The 26,074-nt window shown below is 42.1% G+C and overlaps 1 protein-coding gene across 1 annotated transcript; it reads left to right on the forward strand.

Annotated features, from left to right (window-relative positions):
* Positions 1–702: 702 nt before the first annotated feature.
* mgat4a (alpha-1,3-mannosyl-glycoprotein 4-beta-N-acetylglucosaminyltransferase A) lies at positions 703–25,295 on the forward strand (the record flags this gene model as incomplete). Its single annotated transcript, XM_079230776.1, has 16 exons — positions 703–796; positions 12,364–12,531; positions 13,322–13,462; positions 18,472–18,605; positions 18,710–18,756; positions 19,565–19,678; positions 20,618–20,693; positions 21,332–21,446; positions 21,831–21,961; positions 22,048–22,155; positions 22,252–22,326; positions 22,721–22,839; positions 24,261–24,339; positions 24,715–24,775; positions 25,039–25,151; positions 25,269–25,295. 16 exons carry the CDS (start codon positions 703–705, stop codon positions 25,293–25,295), a joined length of 1,602 nt encoding a protein of 533 aa, XP_079086902.1.
* Positions 25,296–26,074: the final 779 nt, after the last annotated feature.

A 26,074-nucleotide genomic window follows, 5' to 3' on the forward strand; every position in this document is an offset into this window, starting at 1 on the left:
TCGCGTGAGTACGTTGCTCATCCCGTTAAATGTGCCGTATGTGTGTGAATGGCCCATTAGGCTACCGTAAAAGTTACCTGTGAACGACAAAGTGATATAGCATATGATATATCCAGATATGTATTCATTCAACGGAGAAGAAGCCAGAAATGTTATGTGCGCCATTTCGGTTAAAGGGCTCAAGGTTGCTACCCCGGCGCGAGGCTCGGAGTGAGCAACACACACTGCTTTTGTTTTTTTAAATTCATCTGTTGCCAGTTGAAGTCGATGTGATACGAGGCTTTGCCTGCCGGACGTCGTCAGAGCGCGCGCAGCCTATCCGGAGGAATACCCGTTACACACTGGAAATCCGTCTACTTGTAACTGAAGACTGGCAGTTCGCGTTACAATGGCTCGTGTCGGCAGCTAGCTAGTTCTGTCTTAACCGACCATGTTTTTACGGAAGGCAGTTGACTCGTGACCGATCGCCGTAGGACAGGAGGAGCCAGTCTCAACGACGAGGGAAGACGGGAGGGTACATCCGAGCACTCGCATCCCCAGCGCAGAAGTCCGTGCTCACTCCGGGTTTTCGCCGTTTGACGCCCCCGTATGCCGGCGCTTACGCCAGTCTCAACACCCCGAAGGCAGCGCGAGAAGGCGGGAGGGAGGAAGCTGCTCCGGGGTCCCCGACACTCAGCCGAGGAGAGGCTCCGCTGAAATGAGATGAGGCTCAGAAATGGAACTGTGGCCACTGCGATTATTTTCTTCACGTCCTTCCTCAGCCTGTCCTGGTACACAGCGTGGCAGAATGGCAAAGGTAGGTCGAACACGTCCGTCATCGCTCACATTTAAAGATGTAATTGGCTTTTTGGAAGAAGCGACAGCTCTAGGGCCTCGTTTACACACAAAAACTAGCAGACGTCAAGCTGACGTGGGACCAGCACCCTGTCGGTCCTAGGACGGCAGGTGCTGCCATTCGCCTCGGACCTCAACCGGGTTCAATTCCAGCAACACCCGAAGTGACACTCCTTAAATTGCCTTGAAGCAACTTTCATTACACAATCAATGTGTACCTTTTTTAATAGCCTATCTAATATCCTATCGTTATCACTGTTGTGTTCGTTTTCTCACGTTGACAACATACCAGATGATGTCGGGCCCCCACCTCACAGCTCATTGCTCATCTCCACACTGTTCTGTTTCCATCCCATCTCAATCAGCTAGGGGGTAATCGTCCCAGTCAGTTTAAAGCACCAGGGAGCACAGTTTGCAACACTTATTGATGAACACACACCATTCAAGTCCATTTCACTTCCTGCAGAGACATTCATGTCTGTGATTTGAATAGGTGTACCATGTGATTACATATCCTGTCAAGCATCTGGGCTAAGGCTCTATTATACGAGTGTCCAGGTTTTAGTAGTATACAAGGGCAAAGTGCTCACTTGCCGGGGTTAACCCAATCCACGGGAGAGGGTTATGGGCCTTAGTTATTTGTTTTCAGCAGAGTGTAAATAATTGCAGCCGTTACATAAATTCCAAGCCAAGGCTTCATGTTGTGATTACTGTGGAGCTTATCAGCTTGATAAAATATTTTCTTTTGAATGGGTCCTTGGCTTGATGAAAGTACATTTACCAAGCAAAGGTCAAGGGACGTGCCCTCTGTTCTGTGTGCTTCACCTGTTGATAGTCCAGTATCTGTTGTCAGAACAGGAATATTGAAAGCATTGGCTGGTAGTTTTATGCAAGTACACTTTTTTTTTTCTGTACCTCACATCTGTCTCCTAAAGTTAATGATATTGGCATATGGTAAAATGTACAACTTTTGAATCCCTCAAATATGCAGTTTGGATCAGCTGCTCATAAAGGAGAAAGAATGTGCAAATGTCTTCAGTGAAAAAGACCTGAAGAAAAAGACCTTGAGCAAAGTAACACTAGAACTACTTCTGTATGGAGGCAGAGAGAGCTCAACACGCTGCCACTGACGTTGACTCAAGCAAACAGACACAAACACAAGCAAATTAAGAGAATTGGGGGATGTCCCAGTCGTGGATCTAACTCTGTATAGATACCGAACATTAAATCCGGGCCCAAAGTAAGTGAATCGGGACATCCCGAAAGAAAACCTCCTCATTTGCTTGCATGCTGCCTATGTGGGTTCATTTAAACAACACGTGTTCCCTATTTGACCAAACATTGAGAGAATAAAGAAACGTGCAGCAAATACAATAAGGCATCAAGTCATACACAACAACAACATAACTGACAACACAATAGGAGCTCTCTTGGGATGACAAATCTAGCTATTTGTAAAGCATAAACAACACTTGCCACATAGACAATATCTCCAAACTATAAGTCTAATCAATATTGTTTTTCAAACACCATCAATGTTGACATATTCATACATATATCTGTGTAATGCAATGTCTGTAAATACAGCCAGTTTCTTTATGTCGCATGCACTTAGAGACATTGGAAAATGTGCTTCTTTTTAATTTGATTGTTTTCCTTATGTGCAGCATTTCCTTTCCAAATACAGCCTCTGACGTTTTCCTCATTTGTTTTCAAAGTGCATTAGGGAACATGGTATTGAAAATAGCGAACCTATTTGTTCAATCAAGGTTCATTTCAGTTTGGATGACAACATGTGTCAAATGTTTATGTTGTGGAGGTGAGCAGTAATGAAGATCTCTCTTTTGGGCTTTTAGGGAAAGCTGGAGTATTGATTTCCTCCATAAACTCTGGGCAGCATTTGTTGTGCAGGCCGCTGACACAAAAGGCTCTCATTCTTTGCTGAAAAGTAGCTTGGGCTTTTTTCTCTTTATTTTTGTGACATTGATTAAATGTAACACTAAGTAGCCTAGCTAGACCATAAAGACTTCTTTCAAAGGTCACAAATACAGTGGGATTTACTTGCATGCTTGCAGAGAAACAATTTTGTTTCCGTATATTAACCCATGGGTACATGGAACTTGAATTAGTGTGTCGGCTATACATGCATCAACAACATCACATGCTTTATTCATATTATTTACCTTGTATTGCACTGACTCTGCTCCTTGTCTTAACATGATAGGTTTGAAAACGGCTTTTCTTTTTCAACGTGAGGCTCTTTTATGTGCCATATCTTTTCTCCCTGCGGTTATAGATGGCTTCTCCTCTTGATGCTGCCCAGCGTGGGTGTTTAGAGTGTTTTTGGCCTCGGGTATTTAGTCGTTCTGAAAATGAGAATTTTCAAAAACGTGCTTCAGTTGTACACAGAAGACACATTTGCATTTAGGCCCTTGACTGTGTTGTATGATTCAGTTGCTGTAGTCGATAAGACGGTTGTATTGGGTGTTAACGTGGCGGAGAGATCATCTTGGGCAATGTTTTTATTTCAAATTATTTTTTTTTGCCTATCCCCTTTGCTTTCGACAGCCTGTCTTGTTCCTGGTCACTTGACTGCTGTGAGAGCTGTGCCAATCAGCTGTCCAAACACTCCATGTTGAATGGCTCTCCAGAATGTGTACTTCTCTGTCAGAGTCCACCTCATCCCCCAGTGAGAGACTGCTCTCTGGTATCCGCCTGGTTATATCTTAAACAGACTTCAACAACATTGGTGTTCATACAGGATAGCTATGAATAATAACGTAGGGGGTTGGACTGAAAGTGCAATACTTCCTTTTGTTATTATGTTAGGGTAGGACAAACACAATCTACAAGAAGGGCCACCTGATGATAAAGTCCAGTGGTGCTTTTACAGCCACCTTGTTTGTTGCCAACTTCATGTAAATAAAATAGTTTTACTACCATCACCACATTATGCCACCACGACAGGCTGCTTTTGAACATTAGTTCCTCTGTTTAAAGGTATTTTCTTTCTCCTTACTTACCTGCTTTGCTTTCCTTATTCAGGAAGTCTCATTGACTCAAGATCTCTTCCACAAGAGAGACTTGACAAACAATTATATTTATACGGCTTCACAAGCTGAGTGGGTCACACAAAGCAGTCATCACACACGCACATAAACTAATTAAAACCGTCACAAATATTATTGATATACCAGTGAGTAGAACTTTGAGTCACTGAGAAGGGAGTGTCTCTGACTTCAGTCCATTACAGTAGTGTGTGGCCTTCCCTAGTTCAGCGTTGTTTTGAGAAACTTTTAAAGCACATCTGAACTGTGATGTGTTGTCACGGTTGTTCACATTAAACTTGACGATGTTAAGTGTCCAGTGCAATGGAATAGAACAATGTCTGTTGATGCCTTCCAGATGTAAGTGAGGATCATCTGATCTTTTCATATAACTCACAGCGGTGAGTGTGATGCATGTCTTAAGTAATGAATTGAAGGCCATTGTGGTGATTGGTATGAGCGGTACAGCATAAATCCATAAGGTAGTGTAAATAGTACAGTGAAGCGTATGTTTCCTGTTTATTAAAGGAAAAGCAAGCTCCTTTCCGATATTATTCTCCAATTTGAAGGTTAAGTTATAGAAAGGATGTGCTGCGGATTTCTTTCAGGTCATATGCTTGTTTGTATTTTAAGTTTGCTAAAGCTCAGAGCTTTGAATGCATTAATGTAATTTTTTCTCTGATTTCTAGCCGTTATTTGAGACGGCTCTAAGGTGCTTCTGTTTCAGCAGATTTGCTGGCGGTTCCAGTAGCAGTTTCCAACACAAACCACTTCCCTTTTGCAAATGTGACTTCCTATTTCTCCTTGGCTTCCTTGAATCCATGCGTTCCTTCTCTGAGTTTAACGCCACGGTCTTTCGTCCATCATCACGTCATTCCAAACACAATGGGCCAAAAATAGCACAAGTGATTGCAGTAAAGGGGGTGAGTGAATAACAGATACAGGAAGGTGTTGGGTCGGATACATGGATAATTAGTTAGAATTAAAGAGAATATGGCTTTCTTGTGTGTACGTGTATGTGTGTACGTGTATGTGTGTATTTAGTTTGTGTGCAGTGAGGTCAGGCAGTCTGCCAGACAACTCCTAAGTGGCCTGGAAGGAAGAAGAGAGTAGAAAGGCCAAATCTTAAAAGAGAGAGGATGAAAAGAGCCCGAGGTGGGATGTACGTTGCAGAGAGAGGATGAGAGTGCTGACAAGGCAGTAAAGCCGTGGGATAAGTTATTTTTTTTTCTCTGTATTTTGTACCCTGGTTAGTCGCACACCCACCTCCCTTTATCCCAGTCAGCCCGTACTCTGTCCAAACAGGAACAGGCGTCTTCAGTCGTTAGTGAGTTAACAATCATCGCTTCCCTCGCATGCATGTTCCTTCTGTTTTTCTGGACAGCATTCCCAGACGACACACAATTCCTCCTCAATGTCAGGGAGGAGAGATAGTGAATTGTTAGCTTTAACTGTTCTCTGTGGATTAATCTGTAGCATAAGCTTGCTGTATACAAGAACCGGTTTGTACACATTAGTTTGTCTGTGGAGGGGGTCATGCAGACCTTCTCGCTCTGTGGAAGCTCTGCTGACGCCGATGGGCCTTTTGTTTACCAAACATGAGGAGTTTGTGTTAAGAGCCAGATATATTTCACAGGAATTCATAAATTCTGGGCTGCACATGGACTGTCCATGTACATGATAACTCACTGATATGGGGAGATCAGGCAATTTTCATCACGTGAATATTCGTGGCCTCTCTGATGGAGCTGTTTGTCGTACCAGGCATATAAGTGTACTGACTGAAACCAGCGACAAGACTGTTGCAATATATTAGTTCTTGGTAAATTATGACAGAAAATAGTGAGGTTTACAAATAACCTTCTATTTGTATTATCTATGTGTCAGCGATTGTCCTCATTAACTTTAAAGAATATAGTGTAACCTGCCCATTGTAATTCCTCAGAGCTCGATCATATTGAAAAGGAAAAGCATCAAATCCTCTCATTTGGGAAGCTGGAAATTGTAGGAGAAATGACTGAATGCATTACATGATTATCTAAATAGTTGTGTATCCTTTTACTTTTTGAATAATTGTTTCAACTTTACAAATTCTGGCAACTCTCTGGACGCTCACTGCATATCATTATACAATTGATTGGTGAACAACATCCTTGAAAGTGGAGTTTCCAAAAACAGACTGATGGTGCCCTTAAAGGTGCCAAGTGGAGCCAGGAAGTGGAAGCAAGCAGTGCAAGGTCATGCTCTCAGCTCGTTGCTGTCAGACAGCATGGTCTGCCACAAAGAGACACAGCAGGAGCTTATTGTGACTGTAAAGGAAGAAGAGTGGGAGGAGGTCAGAAGAACAATGAGCCCAATGTGAGGAAGCAAAATTAAGAATCTTGGTTGGAAAGTTGCCTAGAGGGCAAATATTGGTCCAGCTTCTTCTGAAAAAGCTTTATTGTTTGACCCCATAACCCCTTTACCTTCACTTTAAAGGTAAAAGGGTTGCAGTGTGTTGCAAAATAAATGGGGCAGATTGAGACAAAGGTGTGCATTTTCTCTTTCTGCAAACTACACCGTAGCGTTCAGGGAGTATCACTCGCCTACTCAGGGATCGACTTGCACTTCTCCTCAGGAAAATACCATCACAAATCTATACTGCTACTCTGTGTGTTGGTGTGCTTTAAAAAAAACTCTGTGTGAGGTTAAATGTCACCTAGTGAGTCTGATAAACCAAAAATGTTTATCTTGTTTCAAGATACTGTATTTTCTTACCCTTGGATAAGAGTACAGTATAATTCTTCATATGGCTGTGGTCAAAGGTAAATAACTCCTGAGCTGTGCTTATGTCTGTTTGACCCCATAATAGAATAATGGTGGGACCTCTGTAAACTATCCGATCTGCTCACCAACATGTTAGAACTATTCCTGTTTTTATCCTATTCATCTCAAATTTGTATTTTGCACCATCTGCCCTACTTAAGAGATAACAGCCTGGTTAAATGCTTTGTGTTGCACATAGCAGCTGCAGTGGAGAACCACGTGGCGAGCAGGTGCTCCACTCTAGGGTGTGCACACATGCATAATACATGTGGACATGTTTTGCATACATGTGCATCTTATTCCTAGAGTTTGTCTGGCAGGTGTAATCTGGAGCGGCAAGTCCATAAGAAAAGGCTCAGTGACGTGGCATTTTTTCGACAACACAAACAAGTTAAGGGACTTTTAAATTTGTTATGGTTGCTTTTACAGAGTAAAAAATATTTTTCTGACTTTTCTGGCACAAGGTAATGATGATGATGATGATGATGATGATGATGATGATGATGATAATAAGAAAATGTTATTTGGAAAAATGCAACAATAAGTCTTTCCAGAAACAATGCATCAGTTACTAAGTATGATCCTACTTGAATCAGTTCATAACAATCCCAACAAAACCATGTCCAAGGACACTTAATGTAGTTCCAGTGCAAACTGGTGTCAGTCTGTGGATTCTTTGAGTTTATTAACTGACACCATTTTATTCCATATTTCTAATAAAAAATGCAAAATCACTCTTGTTAAATACCTCTTTTTATACAACATGGCGACTAACTCTGTTTGAAATACAAGCTCTACAAATGATTCAATAACTGCTTCTCAGAGGAAACTACACTACGACTAGAAATTAAATGTTTTGAATACAACAGACCAGGGGGTCAGCAAATTAAGTAGACCAACTGTAAAGACATAGTTTGTTCAGCTCTGCTCATTGGCCAGCATATACTGTATGTATTTCCTGGTTATTTGTTCACATCATATAGCAGTTGTGTGTTTCAAAGTGAAACTTTGCTTTACCAACGACATCTGCAAATGATGTGCTGCAACTCACTCATGCACAAGTCCCTCATCAGCACTCGTGAACCTGCAGTCAGCAGTATGAATCAGCAAGGGAGCGCCAAGTCAAGGACTTGAGGGCTTTTGATGAGCTAATGGATGGACTGATACAACTCTTAACACCCTGGTGAGTTCTGGGTTGGATTCCTATAAAATATTTCTTAGCACGCTAAGATCATCCCTGTTCTCTCTTGTGAAGTTCAGAAGACGCCGGTAGAGTGATCTATGTGGACTCTCTCACTCTCACTCTCTCACTCTCTCATCCAACTTCCGATACCTAAACGCTACAATTGAGGTCACCAGTAAGCTCCGTGCCATGACGGGTAAAACAACAAGGATGTTGTGACTATGAATCAATAAGTGCATTTAAACATTGTTTACGAAGGTAAAGTTACATTTTTTTTTGGCTTCACAAATGCTTTGCTGCATACCTCGGTTGTAACGAGTGGTTATTTCAGTCAAAGTTGCTCTTCTATCAGCTTGAATCAGTCGGCCCATTCTCCTCTGACCTCTAGCATCAACAAGGCATTTTCGCCCACAGGACTGACACATACTGGATGTTTTTCCCTTTTCACACCATTCTTTGTAAACCCTAGAAATGATTGTGCGTGAAAATCCCAGTAACTGAGCAGATTGTGAAATACTCAGACCGGCCCGTCTGGCACCAACAACTATGCCACGCTCAAAATTGCTTAAATCACCTTTCTTTCCCTTTCTGACATTCAGTTTGGAGTTCAGGAGATTGTCTTGACCAGGACCACACCCCTAAATGCATTGAAGCAACTGCCATGTGATTGGTTGATTAGATAATTGCATTAATGAGAAATTGAACAGGTGTTCCTAATAATCATTTAGGTGAGTGTATATGTATGATGCAACCTAGTCTGGGAATGAACCGTTAGATATGGTGTTCTTAACATCTACTCATTTCTTGCCTGAGGAAAAAACAAACATTCTTCAGATGTGTTTTATGTTAAAAGAGATTTTTTTGAAATCCTGTGAATAAAGCTTGCATTAAGTTGAAACTTAAACGTAAAACCGATACAGTCATTACATGCAAGCGCCTCTTCAGATTGTTGCAGTGTGTCAAACATGCCCATGTCGATTGTTTTCATAATGGATGCCGTGATTTGTTTGATTCAACCCATGCTGATCAGCTCATTTTAGTTTTATATTTTATTTTGCATCATCCATTTCATGAGGTGATGTCATGAAAAGGACATGGCTGCTCTGTACATGAGTGATGTTTCATCATTTGGCTCCATTTTTAAGGCCTTTTTTTTCTGATTAGCAAATTGCAGTTCCACGAAATGGCTCATTTACACGATTAGAGCATCTCCACTCAAACCTGAAGTGTTGGTTGATGAGAATTAACACATTAACTTCAAATTTGCTGAGTGAAAGACTTTACAAGAAATAGCACAACTCGTGTGTGTGTGTGTGTGTGTGTGTGTGTGTGTGTGTGTGTGTGTGTGTGTGTGTGTGTGTGTGTGTGTGTCCTCGAGTCTTCCTTTCAAAGGCTAGTTTTTTGAACCCCCATTATATATATCCGACTCCCAATTCCTTCCACGTATCTCATCAATAAATCAAATAAACAGAGCAAGGGAATCAAGCATGACATGTCAAGGCAAAATATCCCCAATAATAAGGGGCAATAAGTACAACCCCAAAGTGCATGCCAGGATGGATGTGCAGATAGTGTGGAAAGTTTGACACATAGGATACTAAAAAAACATTGAAATGTGAAAACCTGCATTAAATTAAGAAGGGATGAGACGATGTTGGGAGAAGAGGAGAGGTTGGTAAGCTCAGCACATCCACTTTCCCCCATAACTCATGCTTCTACAGAGCAGAGAAGAATAATGAGATTGTATAGATATAGTCCAGACCTCAGGTAATTGTTTAATGCATTGTGTGTACCCATTCAGTTGCCCAGTGGCTGTATACCAGTAGAGTAGGTTCCTCATTTAGCTTATTACTTAAGTAATACATACATTTTATGTTGATACCGTTTGGTTTGGGACTTACTGTAATTACCTGCTGCGTAATGCCGTAGGAAGCCCACTCTTTTAGTCAGATAGAGCTCTAACCAAGACTGGTAAGAAAAGTGCTTGAGGTAAAGGTTTTTATAAAATCCTCTGTCAGACCACCAGTACTTCTCATAAACCTACTTGTGGCAATTCACAGAATCACTCTGACTCACTCATGCCGGTGTGGCATGTAACGCGTCGGCTTCTAGAGTGTGTGTGCAGTCCCGCCATGACGGCTGTACCGTTTACAAAGAGGTTGATTTGGCTCTGTGGCGGCCTTCGCTGCCCGCTTAGTGGAGAAGCAACTACGTGTGACACACTTTACGACCCTTCCTGACGCATCTTGTCGCCATAACAACTCACAACGATCTCCATTTTCTCCTTGAACTGGTTAATGGTTCAATGTTCGCTCCACTGTCATTCAATTTCTGTGGGAGAGGAATTTCCTTGAAAGAGATTGTGATAGTGAACAATATATGCAGAACGCCTCCAGTTTCACTAGCTACTACTGGAGCGGATGCATGTAGCTGAATAGAAATCTTATCTGCTTCTGGCTTCTGTTCCCGTGGTGCTCTGTGTTTTTTGCAGAGTGGGATTACAGGTGTGGTTTCATCTCAACAGGCCTAGAGTCCTACAATCAAGAGGCCGATGGGAAGATGAAAGTCTGTTTTTAGTTTGAAGCTGTCCTTTTCATGAGCTTTGGTCCAAATGACAACATCTGTCTTTGTGTCTTAGAAATCAACTTCTAGGAGGAACAACACAGTCCTGTGTGAAGGAGGGGCCGGGACAATAGCTCAGTCAGAGAGAGAGTGGCGGAGAGGGGAAGATAAAGGGACTCGGGTTTTGTTGTTGTGAGGGGTTTTCTGAAAGGGCACAATCAATCTAGCCTCAGGAAGATCAGAGAGTGGCCAAACCCACATCCCCTCCTAACCCACACAGATACCTGAGATGTTCTTACTTTCCCTCTAACCGTATGACGTTTGGAAGTCTGTCCTGCTAATACTGTCGCTAAGGCTTTGTAGGAGTGTTAATGACACATGCTTTCTTGGCTTTAAATAATTTTTTATCTCCAAAAAAAACAACTTTATTTATGGCACCTTTCAAAAGGTTACAAAGTACTTCAACAACACGAAAGTTAGTCAGGTAAAAGGCTTAATTAACTACAAATAGAAAAACACGAAAACTTTTAATCTACTTGTTGAACCTGTTGAGCCAACCTTTGTCCATTTTAATCGAACTCTGGTGACTTCTGCAGCGTTCTGGTGTTTGCTTGACAAGGAGAAAATACAGAATAGCCTAAATAAAGTTCACAAAAAGAGTGACGTTTATAAGGTCATTTGCGATGAACTGCAGGAGAAGGGATGTGTATGCACAGTAGATAAATGCTGAGCCAAAGTGGGGAAAGAAAACGCTGGCCTTGCTCCTTCGTAAACACCCTTCAGCAAATACTTTTTTTTATTTGGTTGGCTTTAATTTGTTTACTACTAACCCGTCAGACTAAATAGAAAACAAACCAGAAGTATCAATTTGAATCCCTGTTCTGTGTCGCGCGTAACGATACATCTATGATCTCAGGCCACCAACAAACCACAACTATTTCCCTTTTTCATAGAATTTCACAGCCTCTACTTTCTTCAACACCAACCACTGAACTTGTGTTTACTGATAAGAGCCCACCAAGGGCAGGTTTCCTCGGATATTCACAGTAAACTGCCTCTAACCTCAAAAGGTAATTTCCAGTAAAAAGAAACTAGCTGGTATTGCCAATAAATAGCTTCTCCTGAGTGCTCTATCACTGTCAATGATATCATCATATGGTACTGTAGGTTTGGGTCAAGTGCTAAAAAAAAAACCTGCACTTATTTAGAAATTCTGGTCAGCAAATTGAAAAAGGAGTTCTCTCCCTTCCCTCCAATATACCTCTACTTCAAAGTGCTGAATGTAACCTGATCAGAAAAGGTCAGGGGAGGATGTGAAAGCTGAAAAAAAAGAACCCTCTGCTCAGTCAACATTACGAGTAAAAAAACAAACATGTAATTCTGTTAAAGTTAGTTTTTGGTGTGGATCCAAATCCAGGAAATGCCATTACCCTTGTGAAATGGGCCATGTTTAAACAAATCTTCTTCTGAGCAACTCCTATACTTACTTTAATAATGACAATACTGCGCCACATAAATGTTTTTCATTACCAGTTTTTTTATACATAGCCAAATCTGTATGCAAATTCAAATGACCTCAACATTTTCTGTCATCAGAACACCTCATTTGTTGCTCTGTGCAGCCTTAGTGGCAGAAGTGAGCTTTCTGTGTGATTTCTGGCTTCGTCTTCATCATCCTTGAATAGTTTAACTTGAGACAATCCGGCTTAGCCTATCAGTGGTACCATAGTGAAATACAAGCTGCGGTTGATTGCTTGGATGAGGCAGTGTAATATATAAACGTCAACAGATACAAAATCCCAACCACCCGGATAGACTTGTCGTATTGCACTCTTCACTGAAAGGGATCCTTTTATCAGACCCTTGTTTTATTTTTACATTTCAGGAACCTGCTAATGATTCATCTTGCTTTGTTTTGTGTTTTCCTCACAGAGAAGCTGATAGCGTACCAGCGGGAGTTCCATGCCTTGAAAGAGCGCCTTCGCGTGGCCGAGCACAGGACGCTGCAGCGCTCGTCCGAGCTCAACAACATCCTCGAGCAGTTCAGACGCGCCATAGCCGAGACTAACAGCAGCAGAGATGCTCTCATAAACTTCTCAGGTAACTGACAAACGCAGAGGAAGACTCCTTAACTCAAAGCTAGTCGTGCGTTCTCCCTTGTGTTGGCTCTGCATCACCTGTCATATTGGTTACTATGATATGCAGTGCTCCTCCCGCTTTTCGATTTCTTGACATTGTTGCACAGTGTGAAGCAGAAAACAAAGGAAATGCTCAGAGAAGTACTTTTTCTAAGAGCTAGCCCATTTCTAATGAAATTGACATCATGCACACACAAGGGAGAAATAAAAACTGAAATAGATCATTTGAATTTGGCTTTTAATGGCTTCAGTGGAATAGTGCAAAGCACTAAGAGCCCACTGGGGAAAACCCAGTATGAACTTGTTGTTACACCATAGAGTACTGTACTAGTGGCGGCATCACTGTTCTACTGGAGCACATGAACAGGCGGTGCTTGAAAAGTTTCCCTCCTGCCATAGAGGGCGACTGTGGCTCAGTGGTGAGCAGGGTCTTCCTTCAATCAGAGGATCGGTGGTTCAACCCCCGGCTCCGCTAGCCCATTTCGATGTGTCCTTGAGCAAGACACTTAACCCTAAGTGTCTCCCGTAGCTGCGCCTACGGTATATGAATGGTTGATAATCCTGATGTGGCACCTTGCATAGTAGCTCCTCTCATCAGTGTGTGAATGGGTGAATGATGTCATGTAGCGTTAAAGCGCTTTGAGTGGTCGGAAGACTAGAAAAGCACAGGTCCATTTACCATTTACCATCATTTAATGAAACTGAGAAGAGGACACCACTAAACATTTTTCTTTCTGTGTGTCTGCTTTTAGATGAGACACAGAAACTACTGAAGGAGCTCGCAAATAGGAAGCCTCTCCAGGTGCCAAATATCTACCACCACCTGCCTCACCTTCTCAACAATGAGGGCAGCCTGCATCCTGCTGTGCAGGTTGGACTCGGCCGCACAGGAGGTGAGACACACACGCAGCAAATTCAGTACAACAGTTACTACAACAGTAACCTGATAAATGAGGCCTATTCTCCAGAATATGCAAGCTACACAAACACAGTGATACCTCCAGAGATCCTCCCAGGGAGTCAAGTCTCAACAAGTTTTCAGTTGGTGACTTGCTCACAACAATTCCTTTCTGGATGGAGTTTTGCAATAGGATCATTCTGGAGAATATTATGTCAGGTGTAATTTCCCATTCACTTTACAAGTTATGTTTCCCATCTCTTAGCTTCATCGAACAGGGGTTCCCTTTTTGGTTTTACATCTCCATCTTACTTTATATTTAGGACATGTACTGGCACTTTGTGTTCAAATGCTTTTGCGTTGTTCTGTTTTATTGCATCTGAGAGGTGCCCTGTAACTTTTTGAAAAATGCTGTAAAAAGAGAGAAAAAACACTTCACTTTCTTCAGTGAACTCACTCAAAAACCTTTACGCAGATGCAACACATCCTGTCAAAACTGAAGTCTGTCTAGCCTCTTTAAAAGAATGATTTTACTCTTTTCTATTAATTCTTATTTTCAGTGACACCATTTTCTTAATTTAAAAGCTTCTTCCATTCCTTTGACCTCTGCTATATCAAGTTCTCTTTAAGAGGATTACTCTGGCATTGCAAGTGTGATAGGCAGAGTGAATGTGGGGTGCAAATTTAAGCGCTGAATAGCTCAAGTGGTGTTTCCACATTCCTAATGACAATGACCTCGGGGAAGAACTGAAGCGGCCCCAGACAAAGTTGAGGAATGGAAGGAGAAACAAGTCATGAACAAACAGGAGTGTTTTGTCCCTGGCCCGAAGCTTGTTTGATCGATGAGTGCAAGCAAACACAAAAATCCTTACCATCAGTACAGTCTCTTAGCCAGTCTGTCTGGTTTTTGACAGGTGGGCTTGTATTTGTTACCTTTCAGACTCTGTTTGGGTTTCTCTAGAGAGTGTCTAGTTTGTTGCTGCCTCCTGCTATTTCACCAGCTTCGCCACTAAAACACTATATCTGTTGTGTTCACTGGAATGCAGAACCAAGCTGGCGGAACTGCTACAGGGAAGTGACTTTGTTATTCTTAGTTTACCTCTGTATCTTACATGTTTTACTCTCCCCACCCCTTTTGTTTCAATACTGGTCTAAGCATATCTGACATTGGGATATTCATAGCTGGGCAAATTAGGACACCGTCTCACTTTAGATTGAACAAGGATTATGTGAGAAACTGTTCTGAGAACGCCTGAGACGGAGTGGTTGGAGTTGGGCCTCACTGGAGCCCCTTTTAGACAGAAACCAACAAAAGAGCATTATTGTAAATGCAGTCTTGCTTGTTCCAAACACACACATTTACCAAGACACCAGCTTGCCAACTTTGTACCCTTTTGCACACAGTCAGTACTTATGCTGTTGCCAAGCAGCGCCAACAATTGGTTACACTTGCCAGCTATTTAACATGTCACAAGCTACAGTTGAAGATATTTTTTTCTGCCCAATTTGGAATTCCTCGTGCTGCAGGTGCTGCTGACTCTTGTTATCAACATTCCATTCAATTCTATTTTGTATAGCGCAAAATCACAAATTTGCCTCCGAGGGCTTTAGCACACGTACAACATCTTCTGTCCCGGGATGTTAATGTTAACATTATATTACATTTATATGACACCCATGAAAGTAAAAATGTCCAACATATCTGTAATTGTATTCCATCCATATAGGCAACATAAACAACAACAACACATCTCACATAATCAGGACATTGTAATTATATACGAGAGCCCTCTACAAGAAGGCTGCCACCCTCATGAAAAACATCCAAAGCTGAGTTCAAATCATTAACCCTATCAACCGTCCACTAATCTTGTTTATCAGCAATTAACTACACAAATCCTCAGAAGAAGTACTAGCCAATCAGAGGTCTTTGTGGAATGTGGGTGGCTCTCCCCCAAATCCCACTGCTCTCCGGGCCGGCGTCCCGACTCAGCAGAAGCAGCCAGAGCAGTGACACCTCTCGGGCATCCCACTCACCGTCACTAATAGCAGTTTTTGCTTTAGTGTGAAAGACGCGTCGATTGAACTTCATATCTGCATATTTGTATATTCTTTGCTGGTTAACCCGTACTATATTTCTTGCCTCTGATATCTTTGCTTGTACACTATCAGCGGAGGGCAGAGAAACCTTTTGCTTCTGTTGATTACTCATTCAGTTTAAAAGGCAGAAGTTGTAGTCTCAGTTCATTAATCATCACAATCTAATCAACAAGATCTAATTTGAAACTAATTACAACTCTGTAGGTTTTTTTTAACCAATTCATACCCCTTTTATAAACCAGTGTGTCCTGACACTGGGCTGTGCTACAATCTTCTACCCTTTTGTGTCTCATTTCCTTTGGCTAAATGAATCAGCAAACGCGAGTCAAAGCTTTCATGTATCACTGATTTTCCTTGAATTAGCATATCAAAGCATGGTGCATTTCACCTGCCACCTCTGTCTACATCCAGAACTCTCCTACAGGCTGTGACGCTTGCATTGTTGATCATGTTTTGGGATATTGTGTATATTGGTAAAGCAGTATTGCCGTTTCCTGCAAATGTCGGCTCTATACGAGTATGATTTATGATGGCTCTCCTGCCAGGCCCTGTGTGCTAAACCAACCTCTTAAGTAACAAGATACTATAAATGTAGTATGTGAGAGACGCGACTACAACAATTACATTATTTTTAGTCTGTGACGTACACACACACACACACACACACACACACACACACACACACACACACACACACACACACACACACACACACACACACACACACACAGTGATGGCGGCCCCTCCTGCCTGGCTCAACGACACAAGCCAGATCATTTTTGCGATCTTAGGTCTAGCTAGCTAATGGGAAAAGTAGGCTATTTGTGTCCGAATTTAGCAGAGCTTCCGAGTCAGGCGCTGCCAATTACAGTGAGAGCAGAGGCAGAGAAACACACAGAAACATCTCGAACATAGCAAAATTCAAAGAAAATACAAGCAGAGGGCAGGGTCTCTTTAAATACTGATTTATGTTGGGTCGTACGTGATGATTGACTCTATATACATCGTTTGTTAGGGAAATCCTACGCATTGTGCCTTACGCATTGTGACCAGATTCAAACAAAATGTAAAATTCCAACACCATATGCCACTAAGGCCACGCTTATCTATGTTGTAGTTCAAGACATCATTGTAGTTTTCATTATATCAATTCACAAACTAAAATGAATAACATATTGTCTCTAAATGTAACAAATGTTTAAGAAAAAATGTAATCTTTTTTTATTAACGTGCAGGCTACTCGTATAGAATCATCTTTATTAAGTTTAATAGGTCAATTATGTGATTTTTCAAAGTGAGTGCTATTTGCTTTTGCACATATGCTTGCATCTTTATTCCCACTGTCATCAATGATCCCGTAGGGTCAGTTGTTTCTTCCTTTCTAACCGTAACCCTCAACAATGTTTAGCTTTGGTCGCAAATCAGGAAAACATTCACACGCTTCGTTTAAGCAAACGATGGAGTTCTTTTCACTGATTTGACAGAGAAGCGAACCGAAATGTAGATTGTTTTGATTTTTTGTTCCCTCTGAAGAAGATTAAAAGGATGGCTGAGTGAAGCCTTCAGGCTGATCAAGGGGCACGGGGAGGGGCAGTGTTGGAGTCGGTCCTGCTCGCGCTGCACTTGCATGCATTACCACTCATTCACTGTCTGCCACCTTCCCTTATTCTGTCACTCTCTGTCTCTTTTCCTTCCTCCCACATACTCCTTTCATTCTCGACCTACTTTCTTGGTGGTGGTGGGAGTCGCTCGCTATACGACACGCAGCTTAGTGCGAGAAACACAAAGCAAAACTGGGACAGATTCTCCACGCTGCACAGATCACTCTGCACCCCCCCCTCGCCTGCCTCTCTCTCTCTCTCTCTCCCCCCTCTCTCTTTCTCTTTCTCTCCCTCCCACTGTGCCGCTCACTCATTCTGCACCTTGAGTTTGTGCCCCGACATCAGCTCAGTCAGCATGCTTCCCCTTTTTTAAACTCTGAGAGACGCATGCAAAACTTCTCCTAACAAGCATTCGCATTATGCAAAACATACTTTTTTTGCACCTTCTGTTTTTAATTCAGTTGAGGGCTATTAGTATGGCACATGCAAAGGCCGAGAAACCTAAACATTAGGCTGCTGTTTTGGCGTTTTTATTAGCTTGGAGTAAACACTGATTCATTGTCAGAATATGGTTCTGTACACTCTGCTCTCTTTTCCTTGTCAGAGTGATCCTTGTATCCCAGTGAGTAACATTGACTGATTCTATGTCTGCAACAGTGTCTCTCTATACGGAAGAAGAGGCTGTCTATTTACCCTCAACCACAGATGACAATAGCCACTCTCTTTTCCTCTCTGCGTGTCTTGCTGTCATAATTAATGATAATTTAGGTTGATTAATTGCTTGATTTCAAGTAATTTAACTTCCGCTGTTTTCAGCTTCTCGCAGTGTAACACATGTAATAACTTTTTGTTGTTTTTATAGATAATAATTACGATGATAGTGGCCAGAGCCTCTCTGAAACTGATCCGTTCCGTCCTCTAGTTCTAGTTCTTCTTCTCGTTGCTGTCCGGCTTTGTTTACTTTGCTGGTAGAACGAGCTCATGAAGTACTTTAGCAATACATTGCAGATCTCTAGATCTGAAGTCCAAACATTATTGGCTTTTTGTGGTGATTCAGTGACTCTCTATTTAGCTGGCACAGCGTAGGATTGTAGTTTAAAGACACTTCTTTAACAACTTGCACCATGATAGTGCAGTTTCCAAACTATCATCCTTCCCATTGCCATATGTCAGTCTCGGCATGAATTTATTTTCTTATGGATTCTGGCGAATGTAAGTGGACATTGTCTAACGAGCAAAAATTATTTTGATTAAACCGCCACCTCTGCAGCACTTCCTGTTCTCACCTCAGTCTTTTTTTCAGTTACCATGGTGATGGGGATCCCCACAGTGAAGCGGAAGGTGAAGTCTTATCTGGCGGAGACGCTGCGTTCGCTAATAGACAAGCTGTCATCAGAGGAGAAACTGGACTGTGTCATTATTGTCTACGTTGGGGAGGTGAGATCTTGTGTTTGTACAACATGATGCTTCTGCACAAAGAAGTAAAAAATGATGCAAAAAGGTCTGTGTGTCTAATCGTTTTCCTTGCTTTGTTTCTGCAGACTGACGTGGACTACGTTAACAGCGTGGTTGCTGGCTTGGAGAAAGAGTGAGTACACATCTCTGCTTCCTAAAAGGTGGACATATTGGGCCTCAACACTGCGTACGCACAAACCCGTGCTAAAACTGTGCGTGTGCAGGATCCAGCCTTAATTCTTTACCCGAATTTGTGAGGACTTTTCCAACAAGCTCGCCTCACACGATGCGTACGCACAAGTGATGAAGGCCCGGTTGTCTTGGAGAAAGGAAAAAAAAGAAAACACATTTTAACTAAAAGCATGGCACGTTACAACTGGATTTGTTAAAAACGTATTTGATAGGCAACAATATTTAAAACCGTTAATTTACTAATGTATTGGACAAATGTAAAAAAATAACCTATTCATTCTCCTCAATTATTGTAACACTTAAAACTGCCTCATCCTAGCTGAGCATATGAGTGTCCGCTAGACTTACTGGAAGATACACAAGCCTCAACTTTTATTTTACAACCCTCACAACTGAGGAAACACCTGGGAACAGTAAGCCATTTCTGGCTTTCATCCCTTTTTTCACAGCTTTCTCCATAATAAACGTATTTCCTCATACAGAGAAATGAGCGGATGGCAGTATGTGGATTGCAAATAGCGGGCATGAGCCTGTCAATCTAGTATGATTCTGATTGTCTAATGTATGCACAGTGGTAACAACACAAATGTAATCTGGCACAAAACTGATGGTGACATTGCATGTATGCTTCTTTGAAGAGAGCATTTCTACCCACATATTAGTGATTGATGCCCATTGTGACAGAGTGGAAGTGAGAAAAGTGTGTGTTTTGTGTGTTTCACCATATCAACATTCCCATCTTTCTGCAGGTTTTCTACAGAGCTGAGTTCAGGCTTGCTGGAGGTGATCTCCCCGCCAGCCGCCTATTACCCCGAACTCGCAAACCTCAAAGAGACTTTTGGAGACTCCAAAGAGAGAGTCAAGTAAGCTATTCACGTAGACAAGACCTCTGTGTTATCTGTATGTTCACTGCTCTGACAGTGCTAGAAATCATGATGGTAATCGTGGTGAAACCACCCCTGAGAGAAATGAAATGCAGATGAGCTGTGAAGAAGTAGAAGGATGAGTCAGGGGAGAAGTGGGAGAGAGTGAGCAAGCGAGAGCTTTTAGGTAGGACGCCTAGGTACTTAGTATTCCACAGGCATTTCTCAAAGTCAGATCAAGGTCATCAGCGGCAGCTCCCTCCTATCTCTTTCTCTCTGTAGTGCTCACTCTAATTATCCTCTGTACTTATCTTCTCTTTATAGTCGGCTAACAACTAGCTTCATTAGAAATATGTTTATGGTGCTTTTTTTTTGCTTACTACTTACAGTACATACTCTGATAATGCCATTTAGACCCAGAAGATTATGAGTTTGTGAGCGAAGATGTGTGTGTGTGTGTGTATATATATATATATATATATATATATATATATATATATATATATATATATATATATATATATATATATATATATATATATATATATATAAAAAATGCATGCAATACTCAACCACCTGGCTTCCATGCCCTCATAGTTATAGTGTCTGTTAAATGGTTGTGCACCTGCATCCTGGACCTGCATCCCTGGAAGCATCACAACCACTTGCAGCCTGCGGTGAACAGCCATGAGTCAGACTGCAACAAGAGCAGATAATTCACATCAAAGAATTAGTGTAAAAGCATCCGTTTATAAATTATTCAAATATAGTCTGTTGTTCAGAGGACCTGGGAATACCCGATTTGCACAATTGAGATTTTTCTGAAGCAGTGTGTTTTTAGCCAAGAGAAACCTTTTAAATGCAGGAAGGTGATTTGACTTCATACTTTATGTGTAGTTTCATAATGCTTGTCATTGACTTCTTGTTTTGTTTTTTTAGATGGCGAACCAAGCAGAATCTGGACTATTCCTTCCTCATGATGTATGCTGTGAGCAAAGGCATTTATTATGTCCAGGTATGTCCTTAAATAGATAAATTAATAAAATGAACGTTTCCATAGCAACTTGTTGGAGTGCATTTTAGGAAGGGCTCAGTTACTCATGCGTGTCAGTGTGAAAGCCTGTTACCGGGCAAACACTGGTTTGCTTTTAGTTTGGAGCATGTCATACCAAATCCAAACATGGCGAGTACTTGAACCCAATGTGTGTTGTTGCAGTCGTTCATCACAGACAGTTTTTTTTCATCAGACTGGGGCCAGTTTCACTTAATCTTAGCCTAATCCTCTTAGACTTGTACAGCTCTCATCTGTCCTCTTGGCTAAACTAAGCTTCCAATTTGGGGATGTTTGTATAAATGTTTACTCTCGGCAGATTTGAATCGCTAACGCCAGCCGTTCGAGGTTTAGTTTCACTGTGTTGTTAATCACCCATCTTTCTGTCTCATTATGGCGTACGTCATTTTCATTCTATGCTCTCACCTGAAGGGAAGAGGTTTAGTCTGTCTGACCTCTACTCAGTTTAGTGCAGCGACATCAACGTGTTTCTTAGCTCAGTTCAGACTGTATTCCCTGAGTGAACGTAGAGGAATCTCCCTCTCGCCCTCTCCATCGACATTATTCCTCAACTCTGAAAGTATTTTCTCCTGTTCCCTCAGCTGGAGGATGACATTGTGGCCAAGCCCAACTACTTTGCCACTATGAAGAACTTTGCCCTGCAGCTCTCGTCGGAGGACTGGATGATCCTGGAGTTCTCCCAGCTGGGCTTCATTGGTACGATACATTAAGCGTGTGATTAATACTCGATATCCACCGGGGGTCTGTCGAATGCTGCAAAGATCTGCAAAGCCAAACAGTGGCATTCCTCACTAAACGGTCTCGCGAAAGTCTGCGGCAGCCAGTAAAGAAAATATGGAAATTATATCGATCCGCATGGAAATTGGGTCATTGTAAAGTACAATGCTGGCAGGGAAAAGCAAATCCAATTCAAACACTAAAATCACTACAATGTGTAAATGAGGATTTAGTCCAAGCAAAACAATAAAACAAAAACAAGTTCAGAGCGATGGTTTAATCATCTCGTTGTTCATGATGCTGAATGCTTCTGTGCAGAATCAATGAATGTCTGTGAACTCCCTGATTCTCTCTTTCCTACAGGAAAAATGTTCCAGGCTCCGGACTTAAACCTCATTGTTGAGTTCATTTTCATGTTCTACAAGGAGAAGCCCATCGATTGGCTGCTGGACCATATTCTCTGGGTCAAAGTCTGCAATCCGGAGAAAGATGCGGTATGCACCGTGATTACTGTCTAGATATGAGTGACATTGTAAAAGGGAATGGGTGTCATCATTCCTCCCTTGTCCTTTTTTTAAAGAAACACTGCGAGCGGCAGAAGTCCAGCCTACGTGTGCGGTTCAGACCCTCCCTGTTTCAACACGTGGGACTCCATTCTTCTCTTGCTGGAAAGATCCAAAAACTCACAGTGAGTCTCGAGCCCTCACAGATATTTATTTGCAACATTAGTAGAGGCTACTTCCTGTGTAGAAATGTTGATTTTCCTCTATGTCTGTGTCTGTAGGACAAGGACTTCCTGAAGCCGTTGCTCCATAAGATGCATGTCAACCCCCCAGCCGAGGTTTCCACTTCAGTGAAGGTATCATGCCAGGGTTCCCATAACAAATATTATCTCTGGATCTTTACTTTACAGTTAGTTATCTACACTTTCAATCTGCTGTGTTGAGGAATTGTATGCAGGAATTAAAAAAAAGAAGTAATTTAAATGGCCTAAACTGAGCCGACACAAATGTCTTTGTTTTAATCACATGTGAACATGGCCATCTGATCTGCAATGATACTATCTCTGTGTTATTATTATTATTATTATTATTATTATTATTATTAATGCTATGTGATCTGGACCTATGTGTATGTTGAATTTCTAGTCAAATTCATTAAAACAATTACAAAAGCTATAATGAATTAATGAAATAACCCCCAACTTCAAAATCAATCAAGGTGGAACCAAACGTGTGTTTTGTGTTCCACAGGTGTATCAGGGTCACACGCTAGAGAAGACGTACCTAGGAGAGGACTTCTTCTGGGCCATCACTCCTACTACAGGAGACTACATCCTCTTCAAATTTGACCGACCTGTTAGTATAGAGAAGTACGTATTTAGAGCTTTATCTGACTGAGATACGTTCCTGTGCACGGCTTCTTATCGCTTGCATTCAAGTAGTTTGGGAATAAAATGTCCACATGGGCGCACATGCAAAACCCGTTTCACTTTTACCGCATGTTGCTCTTTAGTGAGTCATGTTTAGCGTGTGTGTGTGTGTGTGTGTGTGTGTGTGTGTGTGTGTGTGTGTGTGTGTGTGTGTGTGTGTGTGTGTGTGTGTGTGTGTCTCTCTCTCTCGCTCTCTCTCTTCAGGGATCAGGCTAAGCTAATGAGAGTGCTCTAAAATAAGCATTCTCGGGCCAGCCTCCTACTCTCGGTGGAGCCGGGGTAGAGTGGGAGAAAGACAGTGAATATAAAGAGAGCTGATTGCGAAATTGACGGCCTGGTTCAGTGCGGACCTGAAAGGGATGTTAATATTTGGTCACGGGGATGTTCATTTTATAGTGATGCATGTATCCACGGCTTTCGTAAAGATAATGCTCGGTCAGCAAAGACAAGTGTGAGACTGTCAGTCATTCAGCAAGTAAGTGGCAGTGAGTGGGAAAGTGCCTGTCTACTGTTCCACTGTCTGTTTTGTCTGCGTTTGAATGGCACCAATTACACTGGTTCAAAGTCTTTTGCCATGCTAACGAGACAACATCTCATCAGCAGTTGGTCGGGAAATACAAAATACTTTATGATCCGTTTTTGTCTCTGAGCTGGCATTCTTCCCCTATCGCCTACTCTCCGGCTGCTAAACATGTAACACAAGTAAATGCAGTGCACCAGCGATCTGAAAGTCAGGGATTCAGGGTTGTTGATTTCTTCTTTGAATCTTGCCAACCTTGACCTTACATCTCAAGTGAAGCTCGTATTCCACACTGTGCGCATGCTTTGTGAAATCAAATCATCCTCTTTGAAATATACTGAGATTCCTCAGCTGGCTAAAATAGAAGATATACTGGAATTCATGTTCAAAGCTTGTAGCTATTACCTGAATATGAGGTCTGAGAAGCATAAGCTTTGAAAATATATCCCACTGACAGTTAACCACTGATGACAAAAGAGGTGTGCACATCTTTGCAAACCAAAATTTTCATTTTCATGAACATAACTTGCCTGCCTAACGTACTATACTGCCCATGGGTGATTTTAATATTATTAGGACCATGCACATAAACAATAATCTCACATTGAGCAGAGATGATTTATGGCAGATTTAGTAACTAGCTAATTCCCACTGGCACAGTTCACAGATCAATCACCAAACACTAAACCGTTTATTTACTTGCAACACAATTGCATAGTCTCTATCACACCACGTAATGATGGACCGTGTGCATCGGAGTGACAGATACCATGGGGACAAAGTGCAAGAATACTTATCCATGGACGTAAATATTAAAATAAATGCTTGATTTGACTGGCAGGTTCCTGTTTCGCAGTGGTAATCAAGAGCACCCGGGGGACAAGATTGAGAACACCACAGTGGAAATACTGCCTGTTTCGGTAGGGAAACACACACACACACACACACACACACACGCGCACACATACACACACACACACACACGCACGCGCACACATACACACACACACACACACACACACACAGAGCCTGTCACCCTTCTGTGGTGTGCTGTGCAAATGTTTTTGATTAAATTACATTGAGTGGTTGCTCTTAGGGACGTAGCATATTGATTATTGACAGGAATGTGAGCGTGACAGAATCGTTAGCTGCGCCAGAGGCGATGCATTCTGACACTGATTCATACTCCCAGTCTAGGCACAGATGCTAGCATCTGCTCAAATGACAAATCATTAACAATTCAGTTATCTCATGTTTTATTCTACTATCCATCCTTCACTGTGTTCATATGTTAGGAACCTGGACTAAAGACCAAAGAGAAGTACAAGCGAACTGAAGACCGCTTTTACAGGATCGGTAAGCGGATTTGACTCCTCGTGCCTTGTGTGTGTGTGTGTGTGCAAGTGCATACAAACGCACTGAAAAAGCCCGAGCAGATTATACAATACACTGATGGGCCCTACCTACAGTGTATAAAACGTGTGTGAAATGTTCTAAATCATTGCCTTTTTCTTTTACATAAGGTTATCTGGAGTTTCAATCAGTAATCAATCATTAACTTGGGTGTATATATATATATATGATTCATAATACTTCCCTTTGTGTGCTTAAACACACAGGTCAGTTTGAGAAGGGTGTGGCCGAAGGTGTGGTAGATCCTGCTTTCAATCCCATCATAGCCCTTCGGCTTTCAGTTCTCAAAGACTCGGCAGTGTGGGCCATCCTCAGTGAAGTAAGCCAATTGTTCTTCTCCTGTCCAATGAAATGATTACAAAAACACTTTCTCCACATGCATACTGCCTTCTTGTTTCTATCCAATAACATGTGATGCTCTTCTTTCCTCTGGCAGATACATATAAAACGGATAGCTGGCTGACTGTTCTGGAGCGGGCACATGAATCATGGCCCCTGGGGGACCAAAACCTCCTTGATTGCTTACGCAGGGCCTCTGGCACCCAGCAACCAGCAGTGAAGCCATGAGAGCCCACTAGAGTTGCTCGTCTGAGCTTGTCTAAGGAAGGCCGCCTCTCTGTACCCGCTGTTCCTCATGTACTTTGTTTTGCTTCTCATCGATCGATTTCTAATTTTTTTTTTTTCTTCTTCTGCATCTCCCCCTCACTCTTGTGCTCTTAATCATTTGTGAGAATGTGAATACTACTGTCCTAAAGAACGCCTGTGGAGTGCGTGAAGACACCTGTTCCCGGCTCCGGCTCTCAAAGTGACTGTGTTGTTCAGCAGCTTTGAACACAATTCAGAAAACACTTGGATGAATGAGGACAAATCATCACATCTGCAGGGAACAAGTCACCTGGCCACTGGTGTAGATGCTGCCAAATCCTCCTTCTGTTACTCAATGCTGCCACCTTCGGGCGAGCTGGGGCATTTGCACTTTCCCTAGCGCCTCAGCAAAAGCCCACAACGATTAAGTATGTTGTGATCACTCATGGCCAGTTGCTCTCTGTTCTCGAGAGAGGTGACGGAGCTCGAGACCAACACCAGCCCAAACAACAATGTTTCCCTTACTCCCAGAGTATTGTCAGCAGCCACACTCAAATACTCCACTTGCTCATCCTGAAAATCGAACTCAGGATGAGCTCACCGTTCCAAAACCCTGCCTGTAGTCGGTCAGTAACAACTTTGACCATACAGGCCAGA

Source organism: Taurulus bubalis (genome assembly GCF_910589615.1).
Source record: "Taurulus bubalis genome assembly, chromosome: 15".
NCBI classification, from domain to species: domain Eukaryota; kingdom Metazoa; phylum Chordata; class Actinopteri; order Perciformes; family Cottidae; genus Taurulus; species Taurulus bubalis.